Source organism: Leopardus geoffroyi, chromosome B4 (genome assembly GCF_018350155.1).
Source record: "Leopardus geoffroyi isolate Oge1 chromosome B4, O.geoffroyi_Oge1_pat1.0, whole genome shotgun sequence".
Classification (NCBI taxonomy): Eukaryota; Metazoa; Chordata; class Mammalia; order Carnivora; family Felidae; genus Leopardus; species Leopardus geoffroyi.
In genome coordinates this window covers 125,640,334-125,655,877 of record NC_059341.1, presented here as the reverse complement: position 1 = coordinate 125,655,877, position 15,544 = coordinate 125,640,334, and the positions used below count along the sequence as shown (strand labels likewise).

Sequence of the window (15,544 nt, the reverse complement as noted above, 5' to 3'; positions counted from 1 at the left end):
ATGGCTGCGGGCCTGATCAGTTAGTGTTTACAGGGCCTGGTCGGTTAGGGGAGGGGCCTCGCAAGGCCTGAAGGGTGGACTTGTTCCCGGCTGGGTTCCCGTGTGTCACCTTGAGGACCACGCCGCTTCTCCCGGCCCACGCTAAGCGAATGCTGCTGCAGGGCCGAGGGGGCCTGGCTGTGGAGCAGAGCACACGTCACTGGGTGGCCACAGCAGCAGTTTTGAGGATTGAGGATGGCACGGTTTCGTTTTTCACATGGAAAGTATCCAGATTTCGGGACAGAAGACCAGACAGCCCCTCCCCTTGCACACCTCAAGTCTTGCTGCAGACTTGGCTGTCTCGCATAGACCAGTTGTCGTCTAACCCCGTGAATCTTTTGGGCAATTCCAAGGCATTCCTTCTGCCTCATCGGCCCCTTTAAAGCCATGTATGTCTGCGCAGCATCTCCCTCCGTTAGCTGCCGGTCATGTGGCCGCTGTACTTCCTGTCGTTCACACAGGCACACCAGGTCTTTGGATGACGTTGGGCTGAATCCAGCTTCTCAGCACCACCCCTGTCAGTGCAAGTGGTTTGGCTTTACTTCTGTCTTCCCTGGCCCTTGTTCAATAGGTTTGCACTGAAATCATGATTAGTCGTCATGCCTGGAAACAAACTGAGGTTTTGTAAGCTGCATCCAAGTTTTTGAGAACACCAAATGAACTCTAGTATTTACAGGGTAGGTGCTAGGAAAGGTGACCGTAGACGCCAGTACCTTCTCCTTCCTTTTCATTCATTCATTTAATCAGATCGTTTTAGGGGCTGCATGAGTCCCTGCCCTAGGAGCTTACAGAGTAGCAGGGGAGCTAAGACATGGAATTAATTCCAAGAGTTCAGAGAGGGGAAGGAGAGGAAAGCCACTGTGCTGCTGTGTCCTTAGAAATGCGGAAAGCTCATTTAACAGACTGATGTTTCCGAGATCCAGAATGGCGTTTACCGTGTTGATCTCTGTATGATTAAAAGATCATGGGGCCAGAGCAGCTTCCTGCATTATCACCTTGCGTTAGGATAATGGCGATCATCCTCTGTTTTTGTACCATGAAAACTAAGGAGTTGGGGTCGCATACCTCCCCAGGGTGTAAACACGTCAGAACTGTCCTGACGGTGCCTGCCAGCCTCACTGGGATGTGAGGTCAAGTTCTCTGCCCACCTTCCAGGGCAGAGGCAGCTTCCAGATCAGACACATGAGCTGGGACAAAGTGTGAGAAAATACCCTCATGCAAACTGCATGTCTTTTTTTTCGTGACTTGGCTTTGCAACTGTTACCTCTCTCTGACCGGGCATGTAAAATGGAGTTCATACCCAGTATTGAGAGTTTTTTAAAGCCCTGGCCATAGAAAGAAGTGGAAACTGTAGCTCTGGGGCAAGATGGTTACACATGTCAGTAGTGCACTGGACAGTCCCGTCTTCCCCCTACCCCTGCTCTTCAAGGTTTGACAGGCAACCCGGACTTTCTGGGCAGTGAATACCTGGGACTCACGGGAAGTAGGCATTCCTTCTTTTGGTTCCCCGAAAGTCAGCACTTGTAGTTTTATTTTCAAAGGAGACTGAGGTCTCCTGGGGCCACTCTCCCCTGGGCTGAGAGAGCGTCCATCCAGCACGTGGGGAGCAGGAAGGGACCCTGCTTGTGTCAAGCGCCTGTTCGGGGCCAGAGCTCGGCTGCATCTTTTGGGTTGACCTCAAGGCTGAAAGGGCCTTTTTTAAATTTATTTTATTTTATTTTTTAACGTTTATTTATTTTTGAGAGACAGAGTGTGAACAGGGGAGGGGCAGAGAGAGAGGAAGACACAGAATCTGAAGCAGGCTCCAGGCTCCGAGCTGGCAGCACAGAGCCCGATGTGAGGCTTGAACTCACAAACCTCGAGATCATGACCTGAGCTGAAGTCGGACGCGTAACCGACTGAGCCATCCAGGCGCCCCGAGGCTGGAAGGGCCTTCTCGGTGTCTCAGCCCGATTATCTGTCAGCTTGCGTTCTGAGCTTGGCTCGGTGAACGGGGTCAGCTGGTGGCCCTGAGGTGCGCTTCTCTTCCCGGAGAACCTTCTGCTGTGCCGCGTCAAGTGCTCGTCGGCCTCTTGCTGGCGCTGTGCACATCATTTGTCACACACCAGTGTAGGTCCTGGAGATGCAGAGGTGGAGACCTACCTCTTGCCCCCAAGAAACTCTCTGTCTAGAATTCACAGAGGAAAGCAGCCAATGGCGAGAACATCAAGACTACTTGTCAGTAGCAACTGCTGACGCACCCACGTGTGGTCTGTGCCAAGCAGCGACTTACATTGTCCCCGATGTTGACAGTCTCTCGGCGAGAGAGCCGGGTCCCACCGCCCCCATTCTGCAGCGCACTTGGGGCTTCGGGAGGAACCCTGCTGGCCCGCTGAGCTCAGCGGAGGCGCATGAGGCACCACGGGCACGCGGGGGTGTGGAGGGGGGCAGCATCGCCGCCCCCGGTGCTGCCAGTCCCACACCGAGTGAGCTCATCCGTCTCCTTTCCTAGAGGACTTTCACGGTGTCACACTTCTGTCTTTCAGATTAACTTTTTCAAGAAGGGAGCAGAGATGTTTTCCCAAAGCATGGACAGCTTTTTATCCTCCATAGCAGACATGGTTCAAAGGTAAGGCTGCACTCCACTTTGGGTCTTGTGGGCCTTTGCTTCTCCTGCTGAACCCATCCCTCCGGGGGGTCCCCTCTCCCGGGGGGGGTCCCATGGAGCCCCACCACGCTGGGATCCCTGGGCAGCGGGCCCCCTTCTTAGCCGCCGGTGTTTGGGTTGTGGTTGAAAAGTAATGCGTTTTGCAGTTCCCACCATGGGGAGCCCAGAGGCGTGCCCACCCGTGAACAGACTGTGTATATGAATAAAAGATGAAGTGTCTGCGAGGAGACTTTTCCCGTTAGGTCCCGGTGCGCGTGCTGAGGGCCTCTTGTCTGTTGGCCCAGCCTTCGCATGTTAAAGCCGTCAGTCCGGTGTAGACTCGCTGTGGTCTTGGAAGCACGCTTTGCTTCCCCTTTGGAGCCGAGAGGTATGTGGCCAGCAGTGCTGCAGCTCTTCTGGAAACTAACCGTCCCGTCCGTTCGTGATCAATAAATAAGGCTTTAAGCCTCTTTTGAATCAATTTAACAAATTGCATTTCGGCCTCATGAATGTTTATATTTTAAGAAGACGGCATTCTCTCTTCAGACCGTCTTGCCCACGTTTAGTTGATGCCGTGGCTGCTCCGAGTCCCTTCACCTCCCGCTGCCGGTGTCCGTGAGCCCCGGGGAGCCTTGTCTCATGAACACTGCAGACGTGATTTCTGGAGGATGGCACAGAGAGAGAGTAGTTGATCAGCAGGTACACAGAATGGAAGTAGGAGTGCAGAATTTATCTTGTTTGGAAAAGTGGAGCAACGGCGCTCATTTTCTTGAGGGTGTTGCTTTTCAACACCAAGCAGTGGACCGCCCCCGTTCGAGGGGGGCCAAGCAGTGGACCCCGTTCAGGCAGAAGTGTACCTCAAGTGCTGACAGTAGAGAATGAAGTCGAAAAGCCAGAGCTGAGCTCCGTGCGGCATGCGGGAGGGTTGCGGTTTGAAGTCGTCTGCGCCTGCCTGGAAGTCACCGGCTGCTCGTCCCCAGCCGCTGGCGGTATGGGCCGCATTCGTGATGAGGCTAGAAGGCACTTTGAAATCCCATTTCCGTTTCCTGCTTAATTTGACTGTGAGCCGCTGGGAGCGTTAGGAGAGGGGAAAGGAAGGTGCCTGCTGTCACTTCATCCCTCCCTCCACCCCTACCCCTGCCCTCTCCCAACTGCCTCTCTCTTAGCCTCCGTTAGCTCCCGGAATTCCCTGGCTTTCTGGTCCTGAGAGAACCGTCTGGGCTTCAAAGTTTGTTCACGCACTAGATTTTTTTATTGATGGATAGTGGGACGTTTGCGCTTGAGACGCGGTGACGTACTTCTCTGCAAACCTCAGAGCCTCTGTGTCCTCCGTCATCAGCATCTGTGTGAGCTGTCACAGGCCGTCCAGAGTGCACCTCAGCCGCTCGGGCATTTCCATGTGACCAGCATCAAAGCCCCGGCTCCACGGCCTTCGGGGCTGTGGCTCATCCCTCTGCTGCCTGATGAGGCCTAGTTCATTACAAGGGCAGCAGCCGCAGACAGCATTCCCAGCCGAAGCTGGAAGCGCTTGAACCTCCTGGTTCGAACGGCTGAAGCACTCAGATCCAGGTTCTAATTTTCCTACCACTTGGCTTTTCCATTGGCGAGTAGATAAACACGGCCACGCCTCTCAGGCCATGAGGTGACCGCTGCACTGCTGGCCCAGAGGGGCCAAGGACAGTGTGCTGGCTCCAGATGCTGCCCTCCTCTCCCTGGGAGGTGAGTGCCCGAGCTCTGCTGTGTGAGCTGTGCGGAGAATCTGAACCCAGCCTAAACCAGACGTGGTGGCTTTTCGAATCACCCAGAGGGCCAGGAGCTTTTCTTTTCTTTTTTTAAAGTTTATTCATTTATTGAGAGAGAATGCACACAAGAGTGGGGGAGGGCCAGAGAGAGAGCGAGAATCCCAAGCAGGCTCTGCACAGTCAGCAGCACAGAGCCTGACTTGGGGCTCGAACTCGTGAACTGTGAGATCATGACCTGAGCCAAAATCAAGAGTCAGATGCTTAACTGACTGAGACACCCGGGCACCCCAGGCGTTTTTCTTTTTAGTTCCTAACCCTGCAGGGATACACTTCTGCTTTTTTTCTTGGTTCCTACTGATCGATCAATCAATATGTAGGTAGATGGTCAATTAAATAAACTTTTCGTTCTTTAGTCTTGGAAGAAAGCCTATTGGAAGGTACTTTTCTACCCTGTCCTGGAGTGGTGGGAGCCCTTCGCGCGGTGACTGAAGTGGAGTCTGTGTGGGTCCGAGAGTGGAGGCAGGGGCAGTTAGTGACCGCTCCTGAAGCTGTGTGCCAGGTGTCCTGCTGGTACACAGGAGTATTTTTCTGGGGGAGGCGATCCTTACCTTCCACTGAGTCCTCAAGGAGCCTTGCCACTCCTAAAAGCTTAAGAACCTAAGTGGTTTTGTATATTTTGGCTCTCTCCTCCCACTTCCTGAGCTGCTTAACTTTCTTCTCCATTTCACTCGCCCCGTCTTGGCAGTGATAAGCAGGTAAGCCAATGAGGCTTGTTCTCCAGCTCGCCCGTCTTCAGGCTGCCAGTGGTGGAGTCCATTCTATTCAAATGTCAGAAGAGCCAAAATTAACTTAGATCGCCTGCCTGCCTGCCTGCCTGTGTTGAGCTGCATTAAGACGTAGGCAACATGCACTGTGAGTCTCCAAGAGGAGAGTGTGTTCCAAGCCCAAACTTAACCCTTTGAGAGAAACTCCTAAGGAACTCACTTTGGGAAACAGTGGCCCAGCTGGCCCCCAAAGTTCCTTCTGATTTTAACATTTGTAATTCAGTCCTTCTTTAGCACAGTGGAAAAGTGGAACAACGCGTCTGTGGTTTGCTTTCTCGCGTGGATGGGCTGGGCCGTGTTGGGCAGCTTGTGTTTGGCACTTTATATCCGAGATTGTCAGCGCTGGGTGAGGAGCTGTGGAGGCATCGCTTTGTGGGAAGTAAGGGCAGCTGCCTCTTCGAAGCTAAAGCTTCCAGGTTTTCCACAGCTCGGCACACAAGTGCACACAAGCCAGAGCTCAGACCTCGGCCCTCTTCCCCTGTGCCGTGTAGCACGGGCAGCCCTGGGCCCGGCCCCGCAGTCTCGGGCAGCTGTATGGCTTCTAGAAGAGGAAAAGCGTTGCCTTTGTCTTTGTCCATGTGCCCTCGTCCTACCTCCGGGTTGTTTTCCATCCTCCAATGGCCGCTTCCAGAACTAGGGGGAGCGGAGGGGCAGGAATGACTGCTGTTTCCTTCCTTTCCAGCACTTTCGCAGGTGGTCTGCACCTGAAGCCCTGAGAATGGGCTCATTAAAGCTTTTCTCCTAAAATCTGCATCCACAGGTCTGAGCCCGGATACCACTTTGTCAGCAGAGAGATTGTTTCGCTGGGTTGGGGCGCTGGCCAGTGGCCAACCTGTTCTGTTTTCAAACAGCAGTCATGTAAACATTTTTAGCAACGTGGACTTGAGTCCCCTCGATCTCCAGCGTCTGGGGTCTGAGCTCCCTTCGTGGGGCAGGAAGCCGCGGGATCAGCTCCGCCATCTGTGGCTCGGCAGCACTCGGTTGGCCATGAGGAGCCGCTGACCTGACGCCTTCTGTCTTAAGCATTCAGGTGGAACTGGAAGCCGAAGCGGAACAGATGCGGGTGTCGCAGCAAGAACTGCTTTCTGTCGAGGAGTCTGTTTACGCCCCAGACTTTGATGTGGCTGCACCACAGATCAACAGGAACCTCATCCAGAAGGCTGGTTACCTGAATCTTAGAAAGTGAGAATGCCGTTGCTGGCCTCTTTTTCTAAAGTCGGTTTTCCCTCAGAGGGGAAGGGAGGGCTGGGGCAGGGGAGGGTGGGGAAGGACTCCTGCACGGTGCCCCTCCCACCTGCCACGCAGGAAGCCTCTGAGGCTCAGGGCCCAAAGAGCCGAGAGAGGGGCTTGAAACAGCCTTGTAAGAGGCCTGTTTGTGGACTCTGAGGGGCGGGTCACCCCGTCCCTGGTGACCATGGCCATGTGCAGATAGCCTGCTCTTAACCGTCATCAGCCTGGACCGTTGAGAGCTCCTATCCCACCCCGCCCTTAGCCCAGGCCGCTGACGTGTGAGAGCAGTGTGCTCGGGGCCCACAGCTGAGACTGGCGTCGGGGCCTGTAGGCCTTCCGGGTCATCCGGGTCCATGTAGGCTGAATCACACCACGTCACTTGGGGCCATTTGAGTTAGAGAGGATGATCGGGCTTCCTTGTGTCCAAGAGCAGACGGAGGCTGTCCGGTGTGGTGAACACTCTGGCTTTGGTTCAGTCAGACCCCGTGGCCGGGTCTCAGTCGTGTCACCCGTGAAACAGCTGGCAATGAGTCCCACTAAATGAAGTCGTTCCAAGGATTGAATGAGGTCGTTCCTAGCAGGGAACAGGCACTCACACGTTAGCTAGTTCCAGTTTTGCGAAATAATTGCAATCATGGAGGCAGGAAACCTAGTGCCTTGCACATAGTTGCAACTCGAGAAACATTGAATCAGGTAAGTGCACCTGATACCTCGCAGATAGAAGGGCTACAGAGAGGAATTGCCGGCTGTTTTCTTACCAACGTGGAGCTCCTCACGGCTCTCCTGCTTGTTGAGATCCCAAGTTAAGTATCTCCTTTATACGGATGGAAAATCCTACAAGATTCTGGTGTTACTTGCCAGTTACTGGATATTCCTCTTGCAAGCAGCCCACAAAACCAGAGTAGCATCCAGTTGGAGCAAAACTCAACCTAGTTAATGTCCCCGGAATTCTGGGTGCTGTGAGCTAGGGTGACCCTGGTGACTCTCACTGGATTGAGATAGTTCGGTCTGTGTCTTAGTGGACCGTCTCGGGGAGAAGCCGGCATCTGGCTGCTGTAGGGTGGGCACGTGCCGGAGCGAGCCCTGGGTAGGCATCCCCCGAGTGGGCAGAGCCCGTGACTTCCAGGTCACTCCAGCTACAGTTTGCCTCTTCTGCTGCTCTGCATTTGCAGTTTTGCTTTAATGTGGAGAAGCATTTTTTCTAAAATGCCACCAACACTGGTAAAGAGGCAGCAAGACCTTGAGGTTCTGCGTGGGCTTCCGAGCACTGACGGGCTCTCTAAAGTCACGATTCTTGCAGTAAAACAGGGTTGGTCACCACCACCTGGGAGCGGCTTTACTTCTTCACGCAAGGCGGGAACCTCATGTGTCAACCCCGGGGAGCTGTTGCCGGGGGCCTGATCCAGGACCTGGACAACTGCTCGGTGATGGCAGTGGATTGTGAAGACCGACGATACTGCTTCCAGATCACCACTCCCAATGGAAAATCGTACGCCACGCGGGTCTTATTTGGGAGGAGAGCAAGGGTAGTGACCCCACCCCTGCCCGGGGCCTCCTGGCGCGTCCCTCCATGCCAGCCCTCCATGGGAGAGACCCCCTCCGGGGCTCGTTGGTCTTTGGGGAGGTTGTTTTATGCTCTCTTTAAGCAAGCACACAGCACCCCTGTGGGATCCAGTCTGCCTCGTGTGAGGAGTCCCAGTGCGGCTTTGTCCGCGGCCCTGGAGGAGACCCGGCCTCTGTGTCTCTGTGTGGGAGGCAGCCATAGGAGAGTCGTTTGTCAGCAAAGATCTGTAGAGAAGGCCGTGGCCACCCCTGCCTGTTCCCAGACCAGCTCTGTGTACTGTGCTGGGGCGGAGGGCGGGCAGACCTGCCTGGGGAGCCTGCTGTTCCGGCTGAAACTGGAGACAAACTGGGCGGTGTGCTCAGCCACGGCACTCCCTGTGGGAACGTGCTGTCCCCACAGACCCCCGTGTGCCTCAGGGGCCCAGAAGAGGTCACTTGGAGTCATTCACAGATCCCACTGCAATGGGGTCCCCTCTGGAGCAGGAGCTTCAAACTGAGCCCCCAGGAGTGGGGCCGGCCGTCCTTCCGTGGGAGCCGGCTCTGCTCGCATTTGCTTCCGGGGTGGGGTTCTGAGCTGAGATTCTGTCTGGACAGTAGCGTGTTCTGGCAAGCTGGTACAGTGCTGACCGGCTCCCCTCCCAGGTTCTCAGAGCAACTTCAGACCTCACCCTTCCTCCTGGGCGGCAGGAGAGGCCTGGGATCCCAGTGGTGGTGCCGGGCAGTTAACTCCTTGGTTTTCTCACATGTAAAGTAGGGCTGAGGTCCATGCTCCCACCTCCCATAGCTATGGGGTCCCTGGGAAGGGTTAAGCCCTCACCAAAGGCAGGGCAGTATTATTTTTGTCCTATTCCCCTCAGTGGGAAAGCGGAGTGTCTGGCTTCTCTGGGCGTGGCTGGGAGGAGGGGTTGGCCCTGATCACCTAAGGGGCCAACAAGAAGTCTGTGCTTGTGGACCCACAGACTTGAGCTAGTAGACCTGAGCCCAGCCGCTCACTTTATCAATGAGAAAGCACAGGCCCCGGGGAAGGAAGTGTCCGTCCAGGATCACACAGTGGATGAGCAGCAAGCCAGAGCCCCATTTTTTCTTTCCGGTCATGCTGCCTTTTGTGGTCCTTCTCTTTGGGACCCAGCTGACTTCAGTGAATGTGGAGTAAGCTTCAGTCACCGCGATCTGGGGAGCACTGACTTGAATGCACTTTATTTCAGGGGAATAATCCTCCAGGCAGAAAGCAGAAAGGAAAACGAAGAGGTAAAGCTTTTGTTCTTTCATTTTGGTCCTGGTCTAGCCGGTGACTGGGATCCAGCAGGTTTCTAACGCCCTCTCTCCACAGTGGATCTGCGCCATAAACAACATCTCCAGACAGATCTACCTGACTGACAACCCAGAGGTAACTCACACGGCCTTACCTGCGTCCCCGCCCCTCGCTCGGTCCGAAGGGTCAGCGCCCCTGCCGGACTGAGCGTGTCCTCCTGTGCACTTGTAGGCAGTCGCCATCAAGTTGAATCAGACGGCTCTCCAAGCAGTGACCCCCATTACGAGTTTTGGGAAAAAAACAGAAAGCTCGTGCCCCAGGTAACTAAAGGACCGTGGAAAAGTGGCTTTTCTGCATTGAGGTGTTGGGAATCGGCAGGAGTCCTCTGTCCTCACCCGGCACGGAGGGATGGTGTCGGGTCTGTTCTACAGAAGCAGTAAGGACTGTCGGGGGAGGGGAGGGGCAGAGCCAGGAGCCACTGGCTGCGTGAGTCCAGCGCGTCTTCCTGCTGGAGCACTTGGCCGGCTGCAGTCCCGGCACGTAGGAATTGCACAGAGGGGCTGCTGCCCAGGGAGTCGCACATTTCCTGTCCACATCAGCAAAGTTCTGGAACCAAAACGAGAACTTTTTTAAAGTCCAGAACAGGGGTCTGTGTTACTGCCCAGGCCTTACCCGCATGCGTACTGATACTTTCACGTGTGCGTTAATCTTGCTTTTTCACGTGTATTTTTCATATTTTTACACTTCTCGTAATTGTTCCTTATGATAACTACACATTCTCTTCCTTGATTTATATGCCGTTGAATGTTTAGGTAGTCTCCCTTTCCTGAGTTTGCTATTATCGTTTACGGTGAATATTTTCCTGCCTCTGCCTTCATTCTTGTTTTGAATATGGCTTTGGGGTTTATTCCCAGAATCCCACCTTCTTTCTTAATGGGACGCTCCATTTGGTTAAACAGTAAGAAGGTTGTAATCATAGAGGGCTGCTAATGAAAGCACAACATCCGAGGTAAATGACAATTAGGACTGTGTTTGGTGACCATTTTTCAGAGGCACGGTAGAAGGAACCCCATTACGTAAATGATCTGCAGATATTATCGCATGTCTCTGGAGAGAAGTGATTGGAAAGCTAAGAGCGAACTTCCTAGGGTGTGGGCTCTGTGAAGGGGGAGCCAGTGTCCGCGCAGCACGGGGCACGTGGGAAGGAGCCGCGATCAGGCTGGGAGAGTCGGAAGTTCGATCGCGAAAGACTTGGGTGCCCTGCTTACCAGTGCTGGGCCGTGGAGCGGAACTGGGAGCTCTGAGAAAGGGGTGACCCCCGTGTAGAAAGAGTGGCCTGCGGCACTGCGGGTGTAGGACACACAGGGCTGAGGCGTGGCGGGCGGAGGGCAGGGTGGGGTCACCGGACGGGGTGTCTGCTACAGCAGCAGTAGCTGAAACCGTGCACGTGAGCAAAGGTGACGAAAGTGGGCATGAGGCAGCGGGTCACACTCAGGTGTTGGATCCCACAGTTTGTGCGGGGAGCGTGTTGCTAAGGGCGGCTCTGAGGACGGCAGTCTGAGCGCTTGTCCTTGGGCCTCGTCGTCGTGGGCGATGGCACTGTTCCTCCCTGTACGGCCTTGGGGACAGAGAAGGCGCACTGCAGGGTGCTGGCTTTGGAGTTTGGGGACTCTCTGATGGCTCCGCCTTGAACGCAGCTGGGTGGCCTGGAGCAGGTCAGCTCTCTGTGCCTGTCTCCTCGACTTTGACACGGGAAGAGGTGAAACTAGATGACCTCCCGGGTCCCTTTCTGTTCCTGAAAACGCTGTCTTGCTAGGGTGCCAGTGTGTTGTTTAATTAGTGTTACTAAAGAGGTGGTTGGTTTTCTGAAAAAGAGTCTGTGGCTCAGATTTAATTAATTCAAGAGCTGATTTTTCTCTCTGTTGGGGAATAAGTCAGTCACGCGGCAGAATCCTCTAGCCAGTCGGCTGAACTGAGCCTGGAAGGGTGACAGATGTGGCCGCCAGATGGCCCAGAGCTGTGGGGGGAGGTGGGAGAGGGCGGATCTCTCTTTAGGGTCAGCTCATTCAGAATGAAGAAATGTTTTTGCTGACAGAGGGGGAAGGAGCAGGGAAACTGTGTTCTTGGGAACAAGCTGCCGTTCAGTCCCAAGCAGGCCTCACACGTGGCCTTCCCCTCCTCCCCAGGTAGCGTATCTCTAATGCGCACTCGTTTATCCAGCTAGTCAAGAGTCGGTTTGTGGGGTGTCTGCTCTGTGCCCAGGCACTGGGCTGGGGCGTAAAGCGGAGTCTTGTCGGTAAAGCCAGGCGGAGGGTAAATAAATACTTAGTTAAAATGGGGAAAAGCCGCGCTGGTGTTAAAGACAAAGGTGCTGTCCTGAAGAGGCCTGGCCGTGGAGACGGTATTCAGACTGAGAAGTGAAGGATGAGGAGTGGCCACTCTCGCAAAGAGCCAGGTGGCCTGCGTTCCCGGAGCAGCTGAGGAGGCTGGCGGGCAGAGCACTTGGTGTGTCGGGAGAACTGGAGGGAGGCCAGTCTCACTGGGGGAGCAGGACCACTGGGGAGGGCGGGGCCAGGAACAGCTCCCGAAGGAAGGCAGGCAGGCATGGTCAGGAACGGGGGGAGCCGTCCAAGGGTTCAGGGAGGTAGATGTGTGCGTGGCAGAGAGGAGAGGTGACTCACTTGACGTCGTCCGGGGGCAGCTCTGGCTGCTGTGCAGGACACGGAACTGAGCTGGGCAAGCCCGTGACTGAGCACAGTCAGGAGGCTGTGGCATCTCAAACCAGGGTTGTGGCAGAGGAGGCGAAAGTAGATGTCATGGGGGGCTTATTTAGGAGGCAAAATCTGAAGGACTTGTGCTAGAAGGAGATACGAGTGGAGGGAAAGGGACAGACCAAGAGGGCGACCGCAGTCTGGCTCGAGCACCCGGACAGGTGGTGGCGTATTGAGACGAAAAGGAGTGGGTATCGGGGGTTCGCTCACTTCTGGACAGATGATTGAGGGGCCCGCGGCACGAGCCGGTGGTCACGTTCCTGATACGAGTCTGCAGCACAGAGGAAATCCCAGGGCCGAGCACATGAATCAGGAACTCATCGGCACGGGCTCAGCAGGGCGAGAGAGATCATCTTGGGAGCGAGCGTAGAAGGATAAGAGAGGAGCCTAGGACCGAATCCTGAAGAACGCCAACATCTGGAGTAGAAGGGAAGGAACCTGTAAAAGCCACCAGGAAACACCAGGGAAAGTGGAATCAGCAGGAACCGAGAAAGAAGAGTTTTAAGGAGGGGAGAGCTCAACTATGTTAGATGCTTTGACGTGGGGTGTGTGACGTAGGACAGTGGTCGCCAGGTGTCCATTGGAGTTGGTGACGTGGCGATCACGGGGTGCTCCGTCATGTCCCTCCTGGGTTCAGAGTGTTCAGTGGCTCCCGGGAACGTAGAGTCAAGTGCAGACCTCACCCGACGGTGTCACAGCCCTCCACGACCCCGGCCCGCTCCTCTTCCTGGTGTTCTCTCCCGAGTCTCTCTGGGGAGCCAGCATCTCGGACACACCCTCTTCCCTCTGAACTTCTCCTGCCTTCCTCCCGTGCTCACCACTTACAAATTCGTGCCCCTCTCGTAAAGACCGGATGTCATTGTGCCACTTTGGACCGAAGCGGTGTGACATGGTGGGAAAACGACGACCGGCCGTGGGGAGACTTCGGTTCCCAGTCTGGCTCCCTCACCTGGCGACCCAGCGCCCTCAGAATTACTCCGGGGCTCCAGAGACCGCACGCTCTCTCCTCTCCTGTCACGAGGGAGCTGAAGCAGAGCGGTCTCTCCTCGCAGTGACTGGCTACAAGCCTGTGTCGCGTTTCCATCCACTCTCCGGTCAGTGCGCTCACCTGCCAAACGGCTGCCTTAGAGTAGTTTGCATGCAGTGCATTCAGTTACCGACAGACTTGAGAACGAGGAACAGAAGGGTATCGGAGAGACCTCTTGGGCTCCAGATAACGGAAGAAATGAAAATATTTTGACATTCTTTGTCCCTCAAAGGGGTTTACACTCCAGCTGGGGAGAGAAGATTATAAAGACATGAGACCTGCTCTTACAGCATCCTGTCACTGAAAGAGAAGACACGTGGTGGCACGTGACTGGTCACCGTACTGGCAGCTCTCTCCTGTCACGGGCCACCGTCTCACCTGCAGCTTGTGTGCCGAGCTCAGGGTGTTCAGACACACGAGACTGTCCCGGGGCTCACTGGGAAGAAACACTGGAGTGCAGAGGACAGAGGGTCAGGCTGGCTTGACGGGCTTAGTGGATGGAGAGGAATTTGTTCTGGCGGGAAAGAGGATTGGGATGGAGACTGAAAGAAGGAAAAGCTTGTGGTGTGTTGGTGTAGCTCCCTCTGGTGGAGGGTGCGTTACAGGAGCGTCAGGGGGCTCTCGGGAAGTGAAAGCCAGGTTGTGATTGAATGCAGGCCAAGGTGTATTTATCCGTTCAGTTAACGGTTTTGAGTGCCGCCTTTATACCAAGTAACAAATAGGATTTAGCTGTAGCCCCCGCCCTCAAAAACCTGTCTCACAGGGAGAAAGATCCAGAAAATCAGTAGACCATGTGTTAAGTGATATGACAACGCAGAATAGTGGGCAGCAGAACTCACTGTGGGGGGATCTGAAGGGGTTAAACCAAGGACATGAATGACGTTTTGTGAAGATTTGTTTGTAGAAGGAGTTGAAGGATTGACTGAAGTTTTCACCCTTATCTATTTGTAAAAGTCACATCAGCGCTCAGCATGTGTTCTTTTGATCATAAAGGCATAGGTTAAAAGGGATTTATTTCCCCCCTATTTTATACTCCAGTCAGAACCTGAGAAATGCAGAGACAGAAGATGACAAGATTGTGTCCCAAGCAGCCGTCCGTGCCGACGACGCCGATGAGCTCATCGCACCGGGAACACCTATCCAGTTTGATATCGTCCTTCCTGCCACAGAATTCCTGGACCAGAACCGGGGGAGCAGGTGCGGGCTCAGGGAGAAATGAAAGTGACCTTGGGTGTCTCTTGTGTCCACCCCCATCTCCAGACACTGTTGACATTCTGACTGAGTGCCCTCTTGGCCAGAAGTGTCTTGATTGTGTGCCTCTGGCCGTTTCCCTAGGCGCATCAACCCTTTTGGTGAAACTGAGGATGAGACCTTTCCAGAAGCAGAAGGTGAGCGGGTGGTCTGTGTGCTTGCTCTTTCCCCTTCACAGAATGGCGAGGGCCATTGAAACGAGGAGCGGAATCATGTTCCGGAGAGCTGGGACTTGAAGGTATGAATTGAAATTATGACCCACGGGTCTGTCGTTCTCTGAAAACTCATTAGGGTGTGTACAGGGAAGGCAGGTCTTAAATGAAACCCGCAGGGATGTGACAGATTCTCCACTTGTGTCACAGTGTTGGCCCATCCTTACCCTTTCTGTAGCTCCTGCGTACAGAGTGGCCAAACCTAAATCGGAGATCAGATTACTACAAAACAGATTCAAAGAGGATAAAGCGCTCACAATAAAATGCAATCTGGGTGAGACATGAATATGCTGTTTCATTTCAGAATGCCGAAAACACACATAACACCTCATTCTTGTGTTTGAAGATGACATGGCTCGGTGGTATTTAATTTGTTCAAGTTCAGATTTTTGACGTTTGATTACATTCTTCTAGTACCTAAGAGCACACCCAGCAGAGCTGACCGTAACCTAGCACTCCGCAGAGCGGAGGCAGTTGAAGGCCTCACGCCTGGAGCCTGAGAGCAGCGTTAGAATGAGATGCCGCTTCCTCAGACTTAAAAGCAGGACTTGAGAGTCGGCACCTCTTACGGAATCGGGCAGAAAGGGGGCCGGTGGAAGGAAGGAGGCTAACAGGCTGTGCCTCAGGTCTGCCGCCCCGTCTCTAGCTGACCTTCCATATAGGCCACCCCGTAAAGTCTCTACAAAAAAAACTTCCGAACTTGTAAAAACTGTCTTCATGTGGGAGTCACTTCTTATAATATTACGTTAATTATATTTTTCTCCTCTTTTAACCCTTAAGTTATTTTTAGGGGCAAAGACACTAATAGATCGAGGAAGGAAAAAGTAGCCATCTTAGTTTAAAATGGTGGAGAAGTGAATTATTCTTACAGAAAAAAAAAAAAAAAAACCTTTAAACCTCTGTGATCTTCCAGTTACGGTTGCAGTTACCCAGTCTTGTCAGTTATGTGCCATTATCAGGGGGCCAGTGCTGGCAGTTTACTAGAATCTGGTAAGCAGAGTAGTTGG

The 15,544-nt window shown here is 54.0% G+C and overlaps 1 protein-coding gene across 4 annotated transcripts in view; it reads left to right on the top strand.

The window, feature by feature from the left end:
* The window catches only part of APPL2 (adaptor protein, phosphotyrosine interacting with PH domain and leucine zipper 2), a 54,773-nt gene that overhangs the window by 30,321 nt on the left and 8,908 nt on the right, over positions 1 to 15,544 (top strand). For all 4 annotated transcript variants that reach the window (XM_045466611.1, XM_045466612.1, XM_045466610.1 and 1 more), the window contains 8 exons: positions 2,565 to 2,647; positions 6,255 to 6,413; positions 7,762 to 7,950; positions 9,230 to 9,272; positions 9,355 to 9,411; positions 9,508 to 9,596; positions 14,113 to 14,271; positions 14,410 to 14,462. In XM_045466611.1, coding sequence (XP_045322567.1) covers positions 2,565 to 2,647; positions 6,255 to 6,413; positions 7,762 to 7,950; positions 9,230 to 9,272; positions 9,355 to 9,411; positions 9,508 to 9,596; positions 14,113 to 14,271; positions 14,410 to 14,462 — 832 coding nt within the window. The remainder of the gene's footprint in view (positions 1 to 2,564; positions 2,648 to 6,254; positions 6,414 to 7,761; positions 7,951 to 9,229; positions 9,273 to 9,354; positions 9,412 to 9,507; positions 9,597 to 14,112; positions 14,272 to 14,409; positions 14,463 to 15,544) is intronic.